Source organism: Notechis scutatus, chromosome 5 (genome assembly GCF_049901735.1).
Source record: "Notechis scutatus isolate UNSWTSFEM ecotype Mainland chromosome 5, rNotScu1.2, whole genome shotgun sequence".
Classification (NCBI taxonomy): domain Eukaryota; kingdom Metazoa; phylum Chordata; class Lepidosauria; order Squamata; family Elapidae; genus Notechis; species Notechis scutatus.
In genome coordinates, this window is record NC_142013.1 from 72036149 (window position 1) to 72057967 (window position 21819).

The 21819-nt window shown below is 43.1% G+C and overlaps 1 protein-coding gene across 1 annotated transcript in view; it reads left to right on the top strand.

The window, feature by feature from the left end:
• The window catches only part of GEMIN8 (gem nuclear organelle associated protein 8), a 57397-nt gene that overhangs the window by 4779 nt on the left and 30799 nt on the right, over window positions 1–21819 (top strand). Inside the window, exons 2-3 of the mRNA XM_026666933.2 lie at window positions 675–703; window positions 17638–18079. Of these exons, the coding sequence (XP_026522718.1) occupies window positions 701–703; window positions 17638–18079 (445 nt within the window). The 5' untranslated portion in view covers window positions 675–700. The remainder of the gene's footprint in view (window positions 1–674; window positions 704–17637; window positions 18080–21819) is intronic.

Here is a 21819-nt window from a genome sequence, read left to right on the forward strand (position 1 = left end):
GCACCATTTACTTGAGAGGGAAAGGGTCAGAGTATTCTAAAGGGCAACGATTGAAGTCACAAAAAGCAATCCTGTTTTTAAAATGGACTGTGAGGAAAAGCATGTTTACATCATATTTTACAAACTCCCAGATAAGCTTTTTAAAGGGCAGTAAACACCCAAAGTTTAAACTATTTTTTTTTCTGAAGAACAGGGGAAATTGAATATCAACATTGCAATTCTTTGCTTGTCTCATCAGAAGTACATTTCACTAAATTGGGTTGGACTTATCTTGAAGTAAATGTGTTGAACAATTAACAGTAAGACTGTAAAGAATAAAATGGAGAGTGAGAGTGGAATTTTGCCAAACGTTATTTTGCCCCAGCACTGCAAAACATCTGAAAAGTATTTTGGTATTTTGGAAGGTTTTGTCTAAGAGTTTTATTCTATTCATAAAAATCTTTGCCTCTTGAAAATTAACAGATATTGCTTCACATGATGAAATTAGAAGGAACTAAATTCTCATTTAGAGAACAGAGATTAAAAAATACTTGATACCTTAATCCTAAAGTAACTTGGGCTTTAAAAAATAAAATGCAACCCTAAATTGAATCTGTGGGAATTTAAATGGCTTATCTTTAATCTTAACCACCCTGTGTGCTAAATTTTGATTTTAGTTTTCTTTTGTCTTTTAGTTTGCAGTTACCACTGGTACGTCACAATGGTAAGATTTGTTTCCTTATAATTGCTAATGTATTTGATTTGTTTCATGTTAGTAGATACAGATATTTATTCCAGTTGAATTGCTTTTAAAATCATTTAACATCCATTTGAATTATAATTCAGGATGTATGGGTGTTATCGTATGTGGGCAACATTGTCGATGACTTTCATACAATAATAAAAAAGAGGAAAAAATGCAGAATAGTTTAGTAAAAGTTGCTCCATTATTCAACACATGCACTTGGTATCACAACAAATCATCTTGCCTTTCAGTGTAAGTATTGAAATTAATAGACAGTGTGATGGGAACTTCAATCAGCAGATTTTGGAACTGAATGCAGAATCAAAGGTTTAGAAAACAGAATGATGCATCCTGTAATGACTTTTGTATACTTTGTATTGAAGTATGATTTATCTTCCAGTCAGATTTTGAATATACAAATTGTGGGTATTTTATTTTTTCCTGGAAAGTTGTGCCCTAAAATTAGATCAAAGTTAATAGCCTATTAGATATGCAGATTTAAGATGATAAAAGAATTTGGTAAGAACATAAATCTAAGTGGAGCTGGTAATCATCATGGAAGGCAGTTATAATAAAAAAGGTTTGTATTTTAGCTCTTGAGAGGTAGGAGTAAGTGTGCATATATTTATATGTGTATATATAATCCATGTACTGTTTATTGAAAATTATGGGCCAATATTCTTCCCCACACTCCAGTTTTGTGGGTGGATAGATGTTTTTCTCAGTGTACTCTTATAACCAGCTTCTGTACCTAAGGAAGATAAGAGCCTAGACTTTCACACTCCTATCCATCACTTTAATTTAATACAATATATCTGCCTATCATTGTTCCAATAACACCATACCTGGCAACTAGGCTTTTGCTCTTCATATTTAATTGTAAGGTGCTATGAATGTCCACGCAGAATGTGTGATTGGGAAATTCTCCCTCGAGCCGCTCGGAGCATCCAGAGACTGGGATGTGCTTCTGAGTCCTCTTCTTGCAGGCTGAGCTTTAGATGAGGAAACGCTCCGCCCCCTCACGTGGTATCGCGCAGCGTCTCCCCAGTCTTTTGCTCAGCCTCGAAGAGTCAGGCTGTGTTTTCAGAGAGCTCCTTGGCTGATCGCACATTTCTTTCCTATTACAACCCTCTCGTCTTGATAAGGTTTGCTTTTCCTTCCTCCTCCTGCGCAAAGGGTCTGGACTTAAGGGAAAATTTTTCCCCGTCCTTGGGGCAAGGCTGCGGGCTCGCAGCGCGATAGCGCGACCCCCCCCCCACCCTTATCTGATCGCTTCGCTGCCTCCGCGTTGCCTCGTGGCACGCGTTTTTCTTTTACTGCTGGATTCCCCCCCACCTTAAACACCGATCGGGAGGGTCATCGCCCCTAGGGCCCTAGGCGCTGAGCTGACCAGCAAAGCCCTCCCTTCCGTCCCGAAGGCGTCCCGACGGTTCAGCTTGCGGCCGCCATTTTGGCTCCGCATCGTGGTCGGGCGCCATTTTGAATTTCTTTAGCTGCGGTGAATTGGAGCCCCAGGCCTTGGGTCAAAGCTTAGCTGCCCATTTCTTCCACCTGGCTGGCCCTTGTATTACTTGTTGGCCTCCCGCAGCCCGTTTTTCGGGGCGAAGTTGCAGCCCCCCCCCTCCGGTTTTATTTTTCTTGTCTGGAGGCCTGCTGCCAGAGGCTCTTTCTTCTACCATAGGCCTCAGGTGTTTATTTGACTGATTGGCCTGTACTGAGATATACGAAGTTCTCACTGTTACGGTTACTGTTTAAAAAAAAAAAAAAAAAAAAAATCTATCTATATATATATATACTTAATACATATACAAAAGGAATATATTAAAAAAAAAAATAATAATAATAATAATAATATAATAATAATTTTTGTCTTGTACAATAATATTTTTTCGTAGATATATAAATATATACGGATAACCTGTATATACATTTGGTACAAAAGCATAATAAAGATAAAAATCAATCAAAAGGATAAGGAAGAATTACAATTAGAGTATCTATTTTTCTGTACATACTATATTTCTTAGATACCTTACTGTTATCTCTGTACACAACAAATTCCAAAAGGGGGAGAGGGCCAGCTTCACCTTCACCCGGCCTCATCCAGGCCTGATCTGGGCGAGCCAACCGCCTTTGCTAGTAATTGTATCTAACATGGCAGACGACAATCCCTCTAAACGTCCTTCTTTGAAGGCTAAGGCAAAGTCCCACTACTTGCGCAGGCAGGACAAGGAACCTAAGGGCTCTAGACAGGACAAGGAACCTTCCAAGGCCGCCCAACGTGACGCCTTAAGGCGCCACAAAGCGTTGGAAAAAGAGTTTGACCGGCGTTCAAGGGAGTCCCGCTCGGAGCCGTCAATACCTCCTCCTCCAAACCCTTCTACCTCTGCTCAATCTCTCCCCTCAGACCCCTCTTCCCTACCTAGGCGCAGTTCGCTTCAGGGTCTTCCGACCCCCGGACCTCCGACCAGACGGACCCCGAAGCCACCTTTACACCCACAGCCGCTGGTCTGCGCCACATGAACCCTCTACCTCCGAGGTTCCACCTCACATCAGGGCTTGGATGGAATCAGCCATCCGCCAGGGCATAGCAGAGGGACTACAACACATGACAAGATCAGGCTTCTCTCCGCGAGCCTCCGAGCACGACTTGATATCAATCAGATCCCTTCCACAACCGGTCCCCCCAGTTGATCAGGTACTCTCTCAGAGGGACAGCCCTCCTCCGATTGGGGCCCAGGTGGAGGAGGAAGGGGACTTTGGGGATTTCAGGGAAGAGGAAGAGGATTCCCGGATGGGATCCTCCCGCTACAGTGAACCCCTCTTAGAGGCTGACATCATGGAGGGGGAGATGTCGGAGGACGAGGACCCTTCTCCCGACCAACCCTCCTTTGGGGGGCTGTTCAAACCGCATATGTTCAAGTCCCTCCTCCTTAAGGCCAAGAATGTCTCTGGCCTTCTTTCCCAGTCCACTGCAGAAGCCCCCCCTGTCCCAGAGGGCCCGGAAGACTCCATTTTCACCCAACCAGTGGTGGAAGCTGAGGTCATCCCATCCCCTCCCATCTTCGTAGATCTGGTAGCGAAGCAACTTACCTCCTCAGGGACCCCTCCCACTCCCTCTAGCCAAGACAAGAGATTCTTTAATCTCGATTCGGCTCTGTCTAACCTCCTGAATATCCCGGAGGTTGATGACCCCATTGTGGGTCTAGCCTCCTCCTCTACCCCTAGTGAGGCCCTAGAGGCCCTGAAACCTGAGGACAGGCGGGCGGAGCAGGCGCTACGCAGGGCTCACCTATCTGACGCCTGGGCCATTAAATCAGCTACGGCCGCCTCATTTTTCACGAGGTCCTCTATCCGCTGGCTACGTCAGCTCAAGGACCACATCCCTGCTTCCAATCTCAGAGCTCACCAGGATATAGCGAAGTTAGTGGCTGCAGCCGAGTTCTCGGCTGACGCCACTTACCAGTCGGTAAAATTTTCTTCCAGGGCCATCACGTCGCATGTCACGGCTAGACGCATGCTATGGCTCAAACACTGGCAGGCGGACGTAAAGAATAAGGTCAAGCTGGCCACTGCTCCCATTACGGGAGATAAACTGTTTGGCCCAGCTTTGGAACCACTGCTGGTCGAGGGCCGCAGTAAGAGAAAGTATTTGCCCTCCCTTTTTCGAAGATCGGAGGCCAGGGGCTCTCAGCCCTTTCGGAGGAGCTTTCCACGCCCCTTCTACCAACCCCCTTCCCGCCCAGATACCCTAGACCCCCTTCCTTCCGATCCCAGGACCGCACCGGACCCGGGCGACAGACCCAGACGCGGTGGCGGCTACAAGAGACCCTTTCGGGGATCGGGAGGAAGGCCCTACCGCAGAAGGTAGAGCCTCTTCCTCCCCCCCCGTTGGCGGCCGCCTCAGCCACTTCGCCGCCCAATGGGACATATCCACATCCGATGCATGGGTTAGGGACACAATCAGGTTTGGCCTCGCCCTGGAGTTCAGGTCCGCTCCCCCTGATTGTTTCTTCCCCTCCCCCTCCTCAAGGGATCCCTCCAAACGTGCACTAATGGATGCAGCCATCCATCATCTTCTTGACATCCAGGCCATTCAACCTGTCCCTCCGGATCAGAGAGGAAAGGGGTTTTATTCCCATCTCTTTGTGGTGCCCAAACACTCTGGGGGTTGGAGAGCCATCCTGGACTTGAAACGGCTCAACCGTCACCTTATCCAGCGTAGATTCAAAATGCACACTTTGCAATCAATTCTTTTAGGCACCAGGCGGGGAGACTGGTTATCTTCCATAGATCTTTCGGAGGCATACCTCCATATTCCAATCAGGCCTTCCCATTTCAAATTCCTCAGGTTCTGTCATAATAGCCTTCATTATCAATACGTGGCCCTTCCCTTTGGACTGGCCTCGGCCCCCCGGACCTTCACCAAGGTCCTGGCGGCTCTGGCGGCTCATCTCAGGAGCGTTCCTGTCCGCCTCCACTGCTACTTGGACGATATCCTTATTCTATCCCCGTCCAAATCCCAGGCAGTCAGGGATACCAGGGTCACCCTCTCCACCTTACAGGCACACGGGTTTCTAGTCAATTGGCAAAAGAGCCAACTTACCCCTTCCACCCGAATCAACCACTTGGGCGCCATAATTGATTCGGTTTCTCAAAGAGTTTTCCTCTCCCAGGAGAGGTTCCTTAGCATTCAAGCCCTGGTCAAACAGATCAGGCGTTCAAGGAGGGTGGCCTTACTGGACCTCTCTAAATTGTTGGGCAAAATGGTGTCATGCATCTCTATTATTCCCTGGGCCCGTCTACACAGCAGATCCCTCCAGTGGTTCCTGCTCCCATTCCAACGATCCGGAAGAAGCAACTCGAAGGCCAGAGTCAGGGTCCCTCCAAGGGTCCTCACGTCTCTTCTATGGTGGACCAATCCCGCCATCAACAGAGGCCACCTCTTCGCGGAACCTCAACGACTCACCGTCACTACGGATGCAAGCCTGTCCGGTTGGGGCGCTCATCTCGACTCGCTCTCGGCACAGGGCAGATGGTCGCCGTCCGAGCAAAGGTGCAGCATCAATTGGCTAGAGCTTCACGCTGTCCATCTTGGCCCTGCGCAGTTTTCCTCAGATCCGCAAACATCACGTCCTCGTTCTCACGGACAACGTCACGGCCAAGGCCCATATCAACAGGCAAGGCGGCACCCAGTCCATCCAGCTAATGAGGGAAGCCGAGCGCCTTTGCCGCTGGGCAGAATCCAACCTCCTATCACTAAAAGCCGAACACATCTCCGGAGTAGACAATACTCAGGCGGACTGGCTGAGCAGGGCCACGGTGGACCAGGCAGAATGGCGTCTCCATCCATCCCTATTCGAGGAAGCGTCCAGAATATTCGGCCTTCCGGTGGTGGATCTCTTCGCCTCCCCGTCCAACACTCAGCTTCCACGGTTCTTCTCCCGGTATCCATCTCACCGGTCGGAGAATCACAATGCTCTGCGCTGCCCATGGCCCCCAGGGCTCCTATATGCCTTCCCTCCGCTCCCGTTAGTTCCCAGAGTAATACAGAAACTTCTTCAGGAGAGGGCAGACCTTCTCCTGGTGGCTCCCTATTGGCCCAGGCGACCGTGGTTTGCGGATCTCCGCAATTTATCGGTAGCGCCCCATGGAGGATCCCCGGACAGGGTCTCCCTCTCTCAGGGGCCCCTTCTGCATCCGGAGCCTCAATGGCTCCAGTTAGCCGTCTGGAGGTTGAGCGGATCCGTCTGACTAGTGAGAATCTCTCGAGTCAAGTCATCGACACTATTTTGGCCGCTAGGCGACCTTCCACTACACAATTTACGATGCCACTTGGAAGGGGTTCTGCAAGTGGTGTAGCGGGTCTCAGGTTGATCCCCTCTCTCCCTCTGTGGCTCAGATCCTAGATTTTCTTCAGGAAGGCCTTCGTAAGGGGCTCGCACCTAACACCCTGAGACGACAAGTTTCTGCCCTCTCAACCGTGGTCTCCTGTGATAACTACGGTTCCCTTTCTCATCACCCCGAATTAGATCTTTCCTTAGGGGTGCCACCAACCTGTGCCCTCCCACTGTTCACAGGTTCCCCACATGGGACCTCAACAAGGTCCTCGTTTCTCTCACACGTTCCCGTTCGAACCTTTGAGGGATTCATCCCTTCAGTTTCTCACCTTTAAGGTAGTTTTTCTAGTAGCTATTACTTCTGCTCGTCGAGTTTCGGAAATAGCAGCTTTGTCAGTTAGGAGCGATCTATGTGTATTCCACGCTGATCGGGTGGTCCTTCGTCCTGACCCCACATTCCTACCCAAAGTTAACTCTCCCTTCCATAGGTCACAGGAACTGGTTCTACCAAATTTTGCCCTAGGCCCTCCAGGGGCAGGGAGGTCCTCTGGCACACCCTAGATGTTAGAAGGGCCTTGCGTATATATATTAAGCGCACTCAATCCATGCGAAGGTCGGAATCCCTCTTCCTATCCTTTCAACCCAGGTCACTGGGGCTTAAGGTTTCTCCTTCCACCATCAGTCGCTGGATCAGGGCTACTATTGCGAGGTGCTACCTTTCCCATTCTCTGCCCGCTCCGGGTGGAATAACCGCCCATTCCACCAGAAGTGCAGCCACCTCGGCGGCCTGGGCCACGCAAGCCCCCATCGCTGACATTTGTCGGGCAGCCACCTGGACCTCTCCGTCCCCGTTTATCAGACATTATAAAATAGATACGTACGCCTCAGCGGAGGCCTCTTTTGGCCGACGGGTCTTACAGAGGGTCATCAGTGATCCGGAGGGGCCTTCGGGCCAGACGGAGTCCCACCCGTAGGACAGCCCAGCTTTGGTATGTCCCAGTCTCTGGATGCTCCGAGCGGCTCGAGGGAGAATGGGCGTTGGTTCTTACCTGATACGCCCCTTCTCGGCGAGCCGCGAGGAGCATCCAGCCCCACCCTAATTTCTCCGTCTGGTGGGGAATCTTGCTTCAGCCAAGGAGCCAATAGTAGATTAGATAGAATTAATAACCTCTCTTCTCGTTATCGCAAAAAACTGGGGAGACGCTGCGCGATACCACGTGAGGGGGCGGAGCGTTTCCTCATCTAAAGCTCAGCCTGCAAGAAGAGGACTCAGAAGCACATCCCAGTCTCTGGATGCTCCTCGCGGCTCGCCGAGAAGGGGCGTATCAGGTAAGAACCAACGCCCAATTCATATCCATTCCATAACCATATCATTGGAACAGAAGTTAAACAAATGGTGTTTTGATTGTTATAAATAAGTGGCACTATTTTTGCATCCACATGCACAAAAACATTGTAAGTTTATATGCTCACCTCTTTCCAACTTGGTACTTTCAATACTTCCTAACCTATTTGTTCTCCTCATAGTAATAAAATTTGTAGTCTGACATCTCTTAGGACACTAGACTTAAGAAGTTGTTCTGAGCAGAAGCTTACAAGCAACAGCATAATTGTCTTTCATGTTCCTCGTTTTTATTCCTTGTAGCTTCTGTAGAAATACATAATACAGTTTCTTTAAGGTTTAGAAAGGCCAGTATATTCCTCATAATCATCGTCTCTGTGTGTTTGTCTTCAAATCAGTTCTGGACTCCTGGCAGTGTTTTGACTTGTCCCTGCAGTTTTCTTGGCAAGTTGCTTTGGTGATTTGCCATTGTCGTCTTTCTAAGACTGAGAGAATGACTGGCTCAAGGTTACCCAGCTGGCTTTGTGCCTAATGTGGGACTAGAACTCAGTAGTTTTCTGATTTTCTAGCCTGATGTCTTAACCACTACTGGCCCCATAATCATCCTAGATTTACAAAAAAATGATTTAAATACCATGTTTAAATGTTTAAAATATTGAGATTTTATTAACATTCTATTTAAAGTAGAAGTTTTCATAGATCATTTCTGCCCCTTTTCGTTCTCCCTCAAAAATGTTCAGCTTTGCATCAGAATCACAATACTAACCTTGAAACAATCCTTTCTGTCCCTTTTTGGAATTAACAAGAGCTTTGCAAATCAGCCAGCTGTATTCTTTTTTTCAATGAAGTTGCCATTAAAATAAGCTTGAGAAACAACTTAACATTAATATTTTGCACTTGATCAAAAAATGTAATCGATTTCCTTTACTGGAGTTGAACTAACCCATTCTTTCCATATAAATAAAATAAAAATAGAATAAAAGAGGTTTTGGTTTTGTTTTTTTGAAAAGTTTTGACTGTGTGCAGGAAAAAAACCCTTTTTATTTTATTTAGAATCTACCAAAAATTCTGATAAGGTGCACATAGTTACAAATTTTCAGGTCCTAAAAAGATCCTAGTAGCAATGGTTAGCATATGCAAATCTACAAATTAGAATAAAATAACCTACATGTACCATGAAGTTGTGGCGATGAAGGTTTGCATCTGAAGGATGCTAAGTTAAAGATTAAGTTAGGATATCAGGCATAGCATTTCTTTAATATTGGCGCTGAATTCTGATATTTGCACCCAAAAGATATGCTAAATATAAGCTTGATTTCTGAGTTTTAGTTTTTTATCTGTTTCAAGTGGGGGGGGGAGTTTGCTTTTAAGTAAGTAGAAAAACAAAAAGTAATTGCCAATAACATTAACAAGAAGAAAAAGTTGTATGCAAAATAAGCTAATCTTCGGAGCAATTTGTTCTTGTCCTTGCAAACTCTGTCTTCAAAAGGCTATTGTGTAGCCCTGGGCGATTAAAATAATGGGAATGTTGCCATTAACTTCAGTGTATAGAGACTGAATCCATTGTCAAGTTTCCTCTCCCTCTCCCAAAATAAAGCTTTTCAGAGAAGTTTGAGAGTGGAGGAGAGACTTGTATTCAAATGTGTCTGACAAAACAGTATGTCCTACTGGTTCCTGGGAACCAGAAAGTGAAACTAGCCATAAACAAAAGGAGATTGACCTCTTAAGATTCATTGTTAAAACTGAATACCAAGAATAAATACATTTAGGCTTCTAGAATTCATGTATTCTTAAAAGTTTAGGGTAAAATTGCACTTTTAGAAATCTTGTCAACTTCAAGGATTTGGTGACCAAGAAATATATTCATGATACAAAAAGTTAGTTGATTGTGTGGTGTTTAACCTTTTTTCCCATTTAAATAAGAATATGTCTTTCACTCTTAAAAGTGAAATAGTACTGAATGAAATGCAGTTCTCTTGACTTAAATTATAGTGGCTTTTACATAATGGAGGACGAGGGCACTTTTGAACATATATACACATATGCATACGATTGGACTTTCTGGACAAGCACTTGCAATATTTTTTCTCCAAAGAATAGGTAAAGCACACAGACAGATGTTCATTTGGAAGTTCCAGATTCTATATATTACATCATCTGGAGAGGCCCTAGAACTGTGATGGTAAACCTATGCCACGCATGCCAGAAGTGGCACACAGAGCCATCTCTCTGGGCACACCAGCCATCACCTGTTGCTCTTTTGGGTTCCGGCATACCCGTGTGTCCCAGCCAGCTGGTCTTCGCGCACATGGGAGCACCGGAAACTGGAAGAGCAACTCCCCCAGTGTGCATTGTGTACGCCAGCCAGCTGGTCTTCACACACACGTGCACAATAGAAACCGGAAGACCAGGTGGTCAGCATGCATGCATGTGCTGGGAAGCTTCCGGTTTTCAGTGTTCCTGCATACACGTGTCAGGGAGCTGCTCTTCCAGTTTCCGACATGTACACGCTCCCATTTTGGCATTTGGTGCCGAAAAGGTTAGCCACCACTGCCCTAGATGGTAACTGTATTCAGCGGCCTCATATTTCAACCGCTTTAGATACAATTTTTGCCTGCTTTGAAATTGGTTTGCGATTTCATTGACCTTTTGTGGTATAAGAAATTGGAGCATTCTCCAGAGTAATGAATGCTTATTATTGTATGGACTGTCTTGGTTATTGGATGTGCCAGTTTATGCTGAAGAACTTGAGGTAGTTGATTCTCTAGATCCTCAAGACATTTTAAACTTGACAATTAGAAATTGTGAAGAGTGAAACTCTTGTGAAAAGAGACTGCCAAAGACAAGAAACAGCAGAAAACAAACTGGATTTCAGAACAAGCCAGGAAAACTTCCAACAAGAAAAAAGAAGTCAAAGCCAAGAAAGACAATTTCTCAAGAAAGAACTTAATGAAGAATTTCAGAGAACCATTGGAAAGACTTAGAATAGTATTAAAACAACATGTCAATTAAAAAATACTTCTTTGGTCTTTTTAGTTGCTATCAGAAAGGGAGTGGGGAAAATAGTGCATTCCTTAAATACTTCAGATAATTGTTAGGCAGCCGAAGCTGTTGGCACGCAAGATTATTACTGGAGAGCATGATTGATGACTCTTGGCTATCGATATGTCCCATTGGAGAATATACATCCAGGGGTTGGGGGAAGACTAGCGTCAAGGGTGAAATGAATGATGTGTCTTAGAGTCTTATGATTTGAATGGGGGTGGATTGTCGGAGCCCTGACACACCATTTATAAAAACATCAGTATAGGTAGTACTGGACTTATGACCACAATTGAGTCCAAAATTTCTGTTGCTAAGCAAGATATTTGTTCAATGAATTTTGACTCATTTTACGACCTTTCTTACCACCGTTATTGGGTGAATCACTGCTGCTGTTGATTTAATGATATGGTTGTTAAGTGAATCAGGCTTCCCCATTGACTGCTTGTCAGAAGTTGAAAAGGGGGATCACCTGACCCCTGTACACTGCAACCATCACAAATATGAGTCAGTTGCCAAGTGTCTGAAGTTTGATTACATGAAATGGGGGTGCAGCAACAGTCATGAGAGTGAAAAATGGTCATGTCACTTTTTTCAGTGTCATTGTAATTTTGAACAGTCACTAAATGAGCTATTGTAAGTTGAGGACTACCTGTAAAGAAGATGGAAACAAACATGGAAAAAATAAGGAAGGTCTTCCCAAAGACCTCTTGAATTAAAAAAAAACAAATGTTTTCAACTTGGCATGTTAAAGATGGACAGAGAACAGCTAATTTAAAGAAGATCAAAGATGAAAGGCGTAAACTGAAATTCTATACAATAGAGATGTCAACATCTAAGAGCGTTTTCAAGAGGTTGTATCAGCAAGGAAAGCTTAATCAAAACATATGTTTCTTTTTGCAAATAATGGCACTGTTCTACTTTGGAATTTGGCACCACAGTTGGAATATTGCATTAAGTTTTGGTTGCCACGATGTTGAGACTCTAGAAACAGTACGGAGGAGTATCAAAGATGATTAGGGGACTGCAGTCTAAAACATAAGAAGAACGGCTGCTGGAATTGGATATGTCTAGTTTAATGAAAAGAAGAACTAGGAGTGAACACGATAGCAGTCTTCCAGTATCTAAGGGGCTGCCACAAAGAAAAGGGATCAATCTATTCTCCAAAGTACCTGAAGGCAGGACAAGAAGCAATGGATGGAAACTAATCAAGGAGAGAAGCAACCTAGAACTAAGGAGAATTTCCCTGACAGTTAGAACAATTAATCAGAGGAACAACTTGCCTCCAGAAGTTGTGAATGCTGCAACATTGAACGTTTTAAAGAAGAGATTGAACAACCATTTGTCTGAAATGATATAGGGTTTCCTGCCTGAGCAGGGTGTTGATCTAGATTCTAGAAGACCTCCAAAGTGCCTTTCAATTTTGTTATTTTAAAAATTCATTTGCAAATTACTAAAAGTCAAATATCCATATTTAATACATAAAACAGGTGATAAAGCCAGCAGTATTAGAAATCTGCAGAGAAATTCTTGGAGATGAACAATAGAACACTTTTAAAATTGGACTAGAAGACCTCCAAAATCCCCTCCAGCCCTATTCAATATTGTATAGTTAAGATCATATTTTCCATATGTGTGTGAGTGCCAGATATATTTATGGTAATAATGAAACAAATGAGCTGCTCTACCATAACAACTTAACAGGTAACAGATAACAGATAATCAGAGTTGGAAGGGACCTTGGACCTCATCTAGTCCAACTCCTTGCCCAAGCAGGAGACCCTACACCACTTCTGACAGATGGGAGTCTAATCTCTTCTTGAAAGTCTCAAGTGATGACGCTCCCACAACTTCCGAGGGAAAGCTGTTCCATTGGTTGATTGTCAGAAAATGTCTCCTTACTTCTAGATTGAATCTCTCCTTGATCAGTTTCCCTCCATTATTCCTTGTCTGGCTTTCAGGGGCTTTGGAAAATAGCTTGATCCCTTTGATTCTACCAGTTAGAAAATAGCTTGACACTTTTGCCTAAAATGGGCAAAAGAAAACTCTTTTGCAATTCAAAGTCAATCTTTGAAACAAATAGAAGAATTAAAATGCCTGTGGGTAAATTACAATATCAAGTAAGCTTGAATTATTGTAAATTGTCCCCCCAAATGATCAATGCAGAGGTAAGCTTATCTCTCCATTTCCTTCTACATCTAATCTCTTGGCCTATTAAAGTACTCCAGACCCAGCCAGCGTTTCAATGAATTTTTTTAATGTAGCAATATAAGGAAAGGACATCGCCTCTGACAAGTCTTACGCTACCTCCATTCCCAAGTAGGGACAGATCCTGCAAGGGGTTAGAGCAGGCCTGTCAAACTGGTGGCCCATGGGCCAGATACAGCCCATGCAGGCCATGCTCAGCCCGGCTCCACAAAGACAAAAAAACATCACGATACAGCCCATGATGCAATTGGGTTTGACGCTCCTAGATTAGAGGAAATTAAAATAGCTAGATGTACAAGTTATGCAGAGGTGATAATGTGTACCAGTTTCAGCAGGTGGCAGTACCTGGTTAATCTTGTTCTTAGAAGTTAAACAGGGACAAGCCTTATTAGCACTTAGATGAGTAACTATCAGGGAACATTAGGGATGTAGGCAACATTAGAATTTAAATACGTATTTATAGATGAAAAAGACAGTGGCAAATCACTTTCTTAATGCTGCCTAGAGAACTGGGTGCTTTTATCCACTTGGCATTCAAATTGCGATATCTCACCATTTCTTTACCAGTTACAATCTAATATATGTTTGTTAATATTATAGAATTTGAATGATACAGTATGTCATACTATCTATGAACTATATTTTAGTCCTTTCTAAATAATTGCCAATAATTTACCAATTTTCTTGTGTTCCAGGCAGATTCACCAAGTTCAAATCCCAGTTCCTTTCCCCAAGAGTTGAGAGGATGATTGCATTTTTATTGTTATTTATATATTTGTTTCCCACCTTTATTATTTTACAAATAACTCAAGGAGGCCAACATATCTGACACACCTTCCTCCTCCTATTTTTCCCACAACAACCTTTTGAGGTGCGTTAGGCTAAGAAAGTGATTGACAAGTCATCCAGCCAGCTTTCATGTCTAAGGCAGGACTAAAACTCATTATCTCCTGCTTTATAGTCTGGTGCCTTAACCAAACCTAGTCATCAAACTGGATTTGATGACTTTACTGTAAATTAAAGAAGGTTTTTCAATTATAAATAGTGCATATATAATATAATTTGAAGACTGCTATAAAATTTCAAAGCTTAAGAAGAATTTATTGTAGGGCCAAGTTGGAACTTAGGACCAATTCTTCTGTAGAATGTACAGGTAGTCCTCCTCAACTTACAACCACAATTGAGCCCAAAATTCATGTTGTTAGTGAGACATTTGTTAAGTGAGTTTTTTCTTGCCACAATTGTTTAGTGAATCACTGCAGTTGTTAAGTCAGTAGTACAGTTATTAAGTGAATCTGGCTTCCCCATTGACATTGCTTGTCAGAAGGTCATAAAAGGTGATCACATGATGTCAAGGCACTGCAAAGGTCATAAATATGAGTCAGTTGCCAAGTGCTGAATTTTGATGACGGTGGGGATGCTGCAACGGTCATGAGTATGAAAAATGTTCATAAGTTACTTTTTTCAGTGATGCTGTAACTTTGAATGGTCACTAAAGGAACTGTTGTAAGTTGAGGACTACCTGTGTTTTACTGGACAGATCTAGGCTTTCCCATGAAATAATCAAATCTCTAATCCTATAAACTCCATTATTATTTGTCATAACAAATGCATTTTCTTTGCAACAGACTATGTTTAGTTTATTATTCACCTTTTTAGTTTTGATTTTCACCTCTAACAAATGATGAATTTAATATTAGACTCTGATAAACACTTTTGTGGCCTACTTGTATTTAAGAAGATTCTGTACATAACTTAAATGCTAGATACCATACATTTTAGATAGAATAATCCTAAATTTCTGTTTCTAAATTTCTTTTCTAAAGAAGATCTAACTACAGTAAAACCTTAATTTAATGGCACATTTAGGTAGAGGGGTGTCCATTAACCTTAATGCCTATTAAATCCTAATTAAATAGTTTACACCAATCATCATTCTATGGGTTATTGCATAATTCATGCAAATAATATATGGCAGTAAACATTTAATTAAATGAATAATTTAAACAAATAATGTGTTCAGCATGTTTGAGACTATTAAATTGAAGTCAACCAAAGATTTACTGTAAAAGAGTACCCAAAACAAATGAACAAACAAAAAACTCTGGGCAATTCTTTCTTGACTATCTGCAGGCAATTCATTCAACCTCCTATGCAAAGTAGTTGAGAGAAATGGAGAGGAGAGATGCAAAAGCTAGTAATCTTTGATGAAGAAGTTCCAGTTGCCATAACCCACAAAATGCTTCACAACTGCTAAGCATGTTTTTCAGGCAATGGATGCATGATCCACATGCTATATATTAAGGGAGAGGAATATGAGGCTTGATTACATAGCTTTGAATAGAATTCCAAAGATTTGTTAGATTAACATTCCTTGTTTTAATTGACAAGGAATTGTATTGGAAGACTTCTGACTTTTCCTTTCCCTTCTGGACAACATACAGAATCTGGGCTCATAAAATCCTTATCTTTTAAACAGATTAATATAATTATGGCATTACTGTAATACTCCTCTAATGCAGGTGTGTCAAACTCGATTTAATTGTGGGCGCATGAGAGTTGTGTTTGACCTCAGGGGGGCCTGGCCAGGGTGTGTGTGGCCAGCTTGACGTCATTGGTGTCGGGGGTGCCTGTGTTGGCCCGGGCAGAGCTGGAGGGATCCATTGTCTCCAGCAGAGGAAGGCGAGACCAAGGAGATGGCCAAACCCTTGTCCTCCAGAGGAGTCTCACTATCACTCTCATGCCATTTGGCGGACCCCCGGATGGCGGTGCAGGCTGTCCAGAGCCCTAGGCAGTGGAGGGCAAGTGGCCAGCCCAGCCCCGCTTCCCCAAAAGGGTGCCCAGCTGCACTTACCTCGAGGCTGCTGCTGCTCTGCTCACTCCCCTTAGCAGACATGATATTATTCCGATTAAAATCGGAATTCCGATTTTTGGGCGGGCGGGCGGCAGCGCGAGCGGCGGGCGGCGCGAGCTGAGCCCGGGCGGGCGGGCGGCGGGCGGCGCGAGCTGAGCCCGGGCGGGCAGGCGGTGGGCGGCGCGAGCTGAGCCCGGGCGGGTGGGTGGCGGGCGGCACGAGCTGAGCCTGGGCGGGCGGGGGACAACGGGCGGCGTGAGCGGCGGGCGGCGCAAGTGGGGGGCGGTGGGGGGTCTCTTTTGGCCGGCCCCGATTTTTTTTTCAGAGGGGAATATCATGCCTGCCTTAGCCAGATTGATCATGGTGTGTGCAGGAAGGTAAAGTGTGTGGGTCAGAGGGAGGCCCACTTTCTCTCCACGCAAGGAGACCTGGCTTTGTAACCAAAGCATCTTTAGCTATAGGATGGGAGACCACCAGGAGAGGTCAGGAGGAGGAGACAATGGGATGGTGAAAGGGCAGCAGGTGACCAAGTGCTAAGGCAGGACTTCCCTTCCTCTCATAATCTCCCTCCTTTCTTTTTCTCTTCTTTTTCCTTCCCTCTTCATTTTCCTTCTTCCTTTCCCTCTTTCCTACTTTTTCCTTCCTTGCTCTCTTCCCATCTTCCCTTCTTTTACTTTGTCTTTCCCTTTTTCCTTCCCTGTCCCTTTTTGGATGTTCAAATGCAAAAGGGGAAACATTTGTCGATGCCTCCTTGCCTTGTGATCAAATGCCACTTTTGCTAGTAGTTTGTTTTGCTAGCACTCTGCCAGTGAAAATGGAGCTTGGGAGGGATGCTCATGGCCCTCCTGAGGTCCACTTTTGGCTGCCACGGCCTCCTCCAGTACTCTGCCAGTGAAAACAGAGCTCGGGAGGGGTGCGTGCAGCCTCCCGAGCTCCATCTTCAGTTGCCACAGCCTCCTAAAGCACTCTGCCAGCCATCACCAGTTTGTAGATCAGCACCTGGTTGGCCTGGGCCGAGCCGAGGCACCGCACGCCAGTCCTTTTTCCAGTGTGGTTCAGCAGACCAGATCTAAGCACCCCGCGGGCCCTGAGTTTGACTTCCCTGCTCTAGTGGAATCATTCTATTTTGATCACATTCTAGTCTTTTTTCATCTTCATTTTCTTTCTAGCCTCCCTCCTTCCCTCCCTCCTCACTGAACTGAACTGAACTGAAGAAATTTTAGATATCTGGTGAACTGGTAGAATCTCTATTTTTGACAGCCCTAATAGTGAGATAAAAACAATTACAGCCATAAATATATGTAGGAGCAACAAGAATGTATTATAATTGTAATGTATTATAATTATAATTGATTATAATTGTTGGAATGTCTCTAGATACATCCCATTTCTGGTGGTTATCTGTTTAATGATATATTTAAAAATTAGACTGATTAATAGTTTTGGGGTAGGGTGGGAGAGGAGAAGACATTTATCTGTGTATTTCCCATTGTTTTACATATTGTATAATAAAGTAATACGCAATGTCATGCGGGAACAAGTATTTGTTTTCTTGACACATAGGACGCTTACAAAACATTATATAGGAATGAGATCTTACACTGCTGAATTTTGTTTTCCTTTTTAGGCAAATTTTGTATGTCAAGATATAGGACCATGGTATTTTCAAAAAATGTATGCAAGATATTGGAAACATTACAGTGAAGCTATGGAGTGGATGTATAGGCATAAAAATGCTTATAGGAAAGCCATGGAATCCCTATATAATCCATCACTTCATCCTTCCAAGCAACATCAACGTTATTCTGACTGGGATGAAAATGTTCCAGGGAGAACTGGTCCATCTTCTTTCTCCACCTCAGACAGCGTATCCTCGGTACCACGGTATCATCCAAGGCCTCAGGATGACCTGCATTATGTCAGAAAAAGGAGAGCAGAAGAGAAAGATTGTGAAACAGATTCAGAATCTGAAGGTGAAGAGGACATAGAATGTGACCTCGACAACATGGAAATCACAGAAGAGCTCCGTCATTATTTTGAGCAGACTGAGAGACACCAGGAAGAACTACGTGAGTTTGTTTTCTTCCCTTATTCTTCATATCAGTTTATTTTTATATGGCTTATCCCTTCTTTTCACGTCCATGTTTGGATTCCATCTGTTGTCTAAGGAGCTCAGCCTGGAAATCTTGTAGATGGGATTTTCATTTTGAGCTCTTCACAAACCAGGGACCAGTAAGCCCAAGGATTGGCAATTTGCACTCAAAGTGTCGATGTCTCTAGACAAAATTGCAAAATATTTTTTCAAGCTGCTTTGGAATGAAAAAGATAATGAAAAAAGTGGTGATGGTTTATCTGAGCCACTTCAATTTGGATATAAATACCATACATTGTCACTGAATAACCATTACAATTCAAATAGCCAATTTTGTTTAGCGATTATCAGTATTAGTTCATAATCAAAATGATTCATTACAGGGGAAAAAAGCCTGGACTATAAAGGCTTTAGGAAATCGTAAACTTTTCTCCTAAAATGAGAAAATCCCATGCAATATACCAGGCAAGCTTCAGCTATTTATGATCAAGTCGGACATGGTTATTCTCGATCAAGTCAGAAAAGCAAAACTGGGATTTCTCCACCTTCTCCCCTTCATTTTGTCAGGCATTTTTCATTCAGAAGTTGATGAGAGAAGTAGTACTTTGCAGTTTTATATAACTGAGTTAAAATTTTCTTAGATTGCATTAAATAAAAGATAAAATCTAATCTATCCAGCCAAGCTGATATATCGATTTTTCAAATTTGGCCATAAGGCATAGCGAAAAGCCATTTATATTACAGTTATGAAACCTGTGCTTGTTAGCTACTGAATCTGCTAATAATTTGAGTCCCAAATATTTTGGTAAAATGGCTAGTTTTTCTTCTGACTACTTATCTTGAGCATATATCATAATAAAGAAAATTGGCCAGGGACCTTTTCTGGGAAGTGAATCTCACATTGGTTATGTTAGTACTGGAAATTCTCTACTTTAATTGGCTGTTCAAAGTGTCGGGAATTTCAATCCTAATTAGAATCTGAGTATATGTATCCAAATATTTATAGCCCTATTAAATGGAATGTGTAAACCTATGGCTATAAGAGTCTTGTGCTCTGTGTGGATTTGGTTTCTGTGGCAAGAGAAATAGTCTACAGGGCAATTTTACAGTTTGTTCTTCTAAGCAATATATTGAAACTTTTTTTAAAAGCACTGTTTTGAACCTTATCCTGTGAAATGTGTGCATATAGAATGCTAGTGTTTAGGATTAATATCAACTTGACATTTTAACATTTTAAATAGGAGATTATTAAAATGGTCCAGAGGAAATTCCTAATTATATTGCTGAAGCATGCAGGAAAGTCATGACTAGTGTATTATACAGATCAGCCATTTACTTTCTCTTTCCTTGATTTAAACCAACAGAGAAGATTTCAATGCATCTTCAAGTGTTTGTTATGCAGTACAGGAAATTTCTCTCTCTCTCTTTCTCTCCTCCTCCTCCTCCCCCACCAAATAATACAACTTTTAGCTTGAGGAGAAAAGGTTTTAGACAAATTAAAAGCATCTTCTTCCCCATGTAATCCATTTATTTAGAATGACTTGGATTTGAAAGACCTTTTATAGCTTTCTTTTTGATTGGCTCACAGCGTAAATAAAGCCTGTTTTCTAGAATAGGCTAACCTCTCCCTCAATAAGAATCCCAACTGTCGTAGTACCAAATAAAAATAAATTCAGGTAGCCTTCGATGTACGACCATCATTGAGCCCAATAGCTATGTTGTTAAGTAAGAAATTTGTTAGGCGAGTTTTCTTGCCACGTTTGTTATGTGAATCACTGAGGTTGTTAAATTAATAACACGGTTGATAAGTGAATCCAGCTACCCTATTGTCTTGTCAGAAGGTTGAAAAAGTTGCTCACATGACCCTGGGACACTGTAACTTTTATAAATATGAACCAGTTGTCAAGCATCCAAATATAAATTATGTGACCATGGGGATGCTGCCATGGTCATAAGTGTGAAAAATGGTCATAAATCACTTTTTTTCAGTGCTGTTGTAACTTCAAACAGTCACTAAGTGAACTGTTGTAAGTCAAGTCACTAAGTCAACCGTTGTCTGTACAGATTGGGAAAGAGCATCTATCCATCTTTCCAATTTTGTTATAATTTGGGAAGATTCTCACCACTTGGCAATCTCTTGGAATTTGGCAACAGAGAAGAGATATATTTAATTTCACAGAGCTATTGATTTTGCAATTGACTGTTTTCAGCTGAACAAATTTCAAGATAAAATTTGATTAAGCTGAATGCTATTAGTGCATTACTGCAGAAAACTCTTGGAGTGTGTATGTTGAAGAAGCTGCATGTTGTTTTCTTTAAAAGTCAGCAGATTATCTGTCGTTATTAAGCCCTGCATCAAAGTCTATGGCTATGTGAATCTGGCTGGCTTTTTTAATTTAGGGATAATGCTGGAGGGAAATGGGGCTGGGGAGTTACCAGATCTATACATATACCCACTCCTCATGCCTGTGACTGTTTAATAATGCTACCCCCTACAGATGTGTCTTTTGGGCTTCTCATCAAATTCTTCAACCCAAATTTCTGAAGATTCCCTGAAGGACAAATCAACTTCTCTTGCCTGCTTGCTCTTTTAAATCCAGAGTTCAGAGACATTTATTGGTTGATAGCATATCACAGTGCAATATTTAAAATATCTGGGCATCTTGTAAAATGGGAAGAGAAATAAATGGTAGATAATGTAGTAAATACCTCCTCCCCACTTAGTGGAATATTTCCATTTGACCAAATAGAGTTTAGAGCTGGATAGAGGACACAGCCACATAAACAGACCTATTTCTTACTCTCATCGACTTTCATATGGTCAACTGGAAAGTATGAAGGTGGGTGTCCTCAACTGAACATAAACTATATCTTAGTGCACTATAAAACATGGTCCCAGTTCACACGGAGAGTGGTAGTTTTATTCAAATATAAGGAAGCTTATTTTCAGCTGATGCATGGAGATAAAATAAAAAAGGGACAGGCCAACATTTGCAGCTTGTTCCTTAGCCAGTCAGTGTATGCAAAGGGTCCAGCTTGCCTAGAATAACTCCTTGTTTGTTGAGCTTTAGAATAGATTCCAGGCCCTTCTTGATTGATGATAACACTTCTCCTCCATGCTGCATCGAGAGCCCAGGATGGGTTGACTCCTTCCTATGACGTCATTTAGCTGAGTCTGTACTAAGATATAAAAGCCAGACCGCGAAAGTTACCCCAGCTTTTGACTCAGCTCCTTTCAGTCAGTAGCTCTGTCTCTGAAAGCGTTCTGTTATAGTTAGCACTCACCAGCGATCTTCAGTACCATTTTTCCTCGCTTCAAGCAGCTCCCAGGGCAGCTGCTCTTCCAGGAGAGCAGGGCTCTCTCTCCTGCAACGTTGGGAGCAGCGTTGCCAGAGCGCTGTTCAGGCAAGTTGGGCAGCGTCTGTAGACCTCCCCCACGCCTGCAGTTTGAGTGGTCATAAAAGCGTCAGCCAGCTGATCGTGTGGCCAGAGGCTGCCCTTTCCTTTGCTGACTTCGCTCGGGGCTCTTTATAGCCTAAGGAGCGATTCTTCGATCTCGGAACCTGTTTCCCATAGTCAGTGGCCATCTTGGATTGAAGCCTTCCACCACGAGGTGAGCGGCCATATTGTAAGCCCAGGGGCCATTTATACCCTAAGGGACTTAATAGAAAAATTTACAAACAGTTTCTTTCCATCGCAAGAGCCTTTATTCTACAG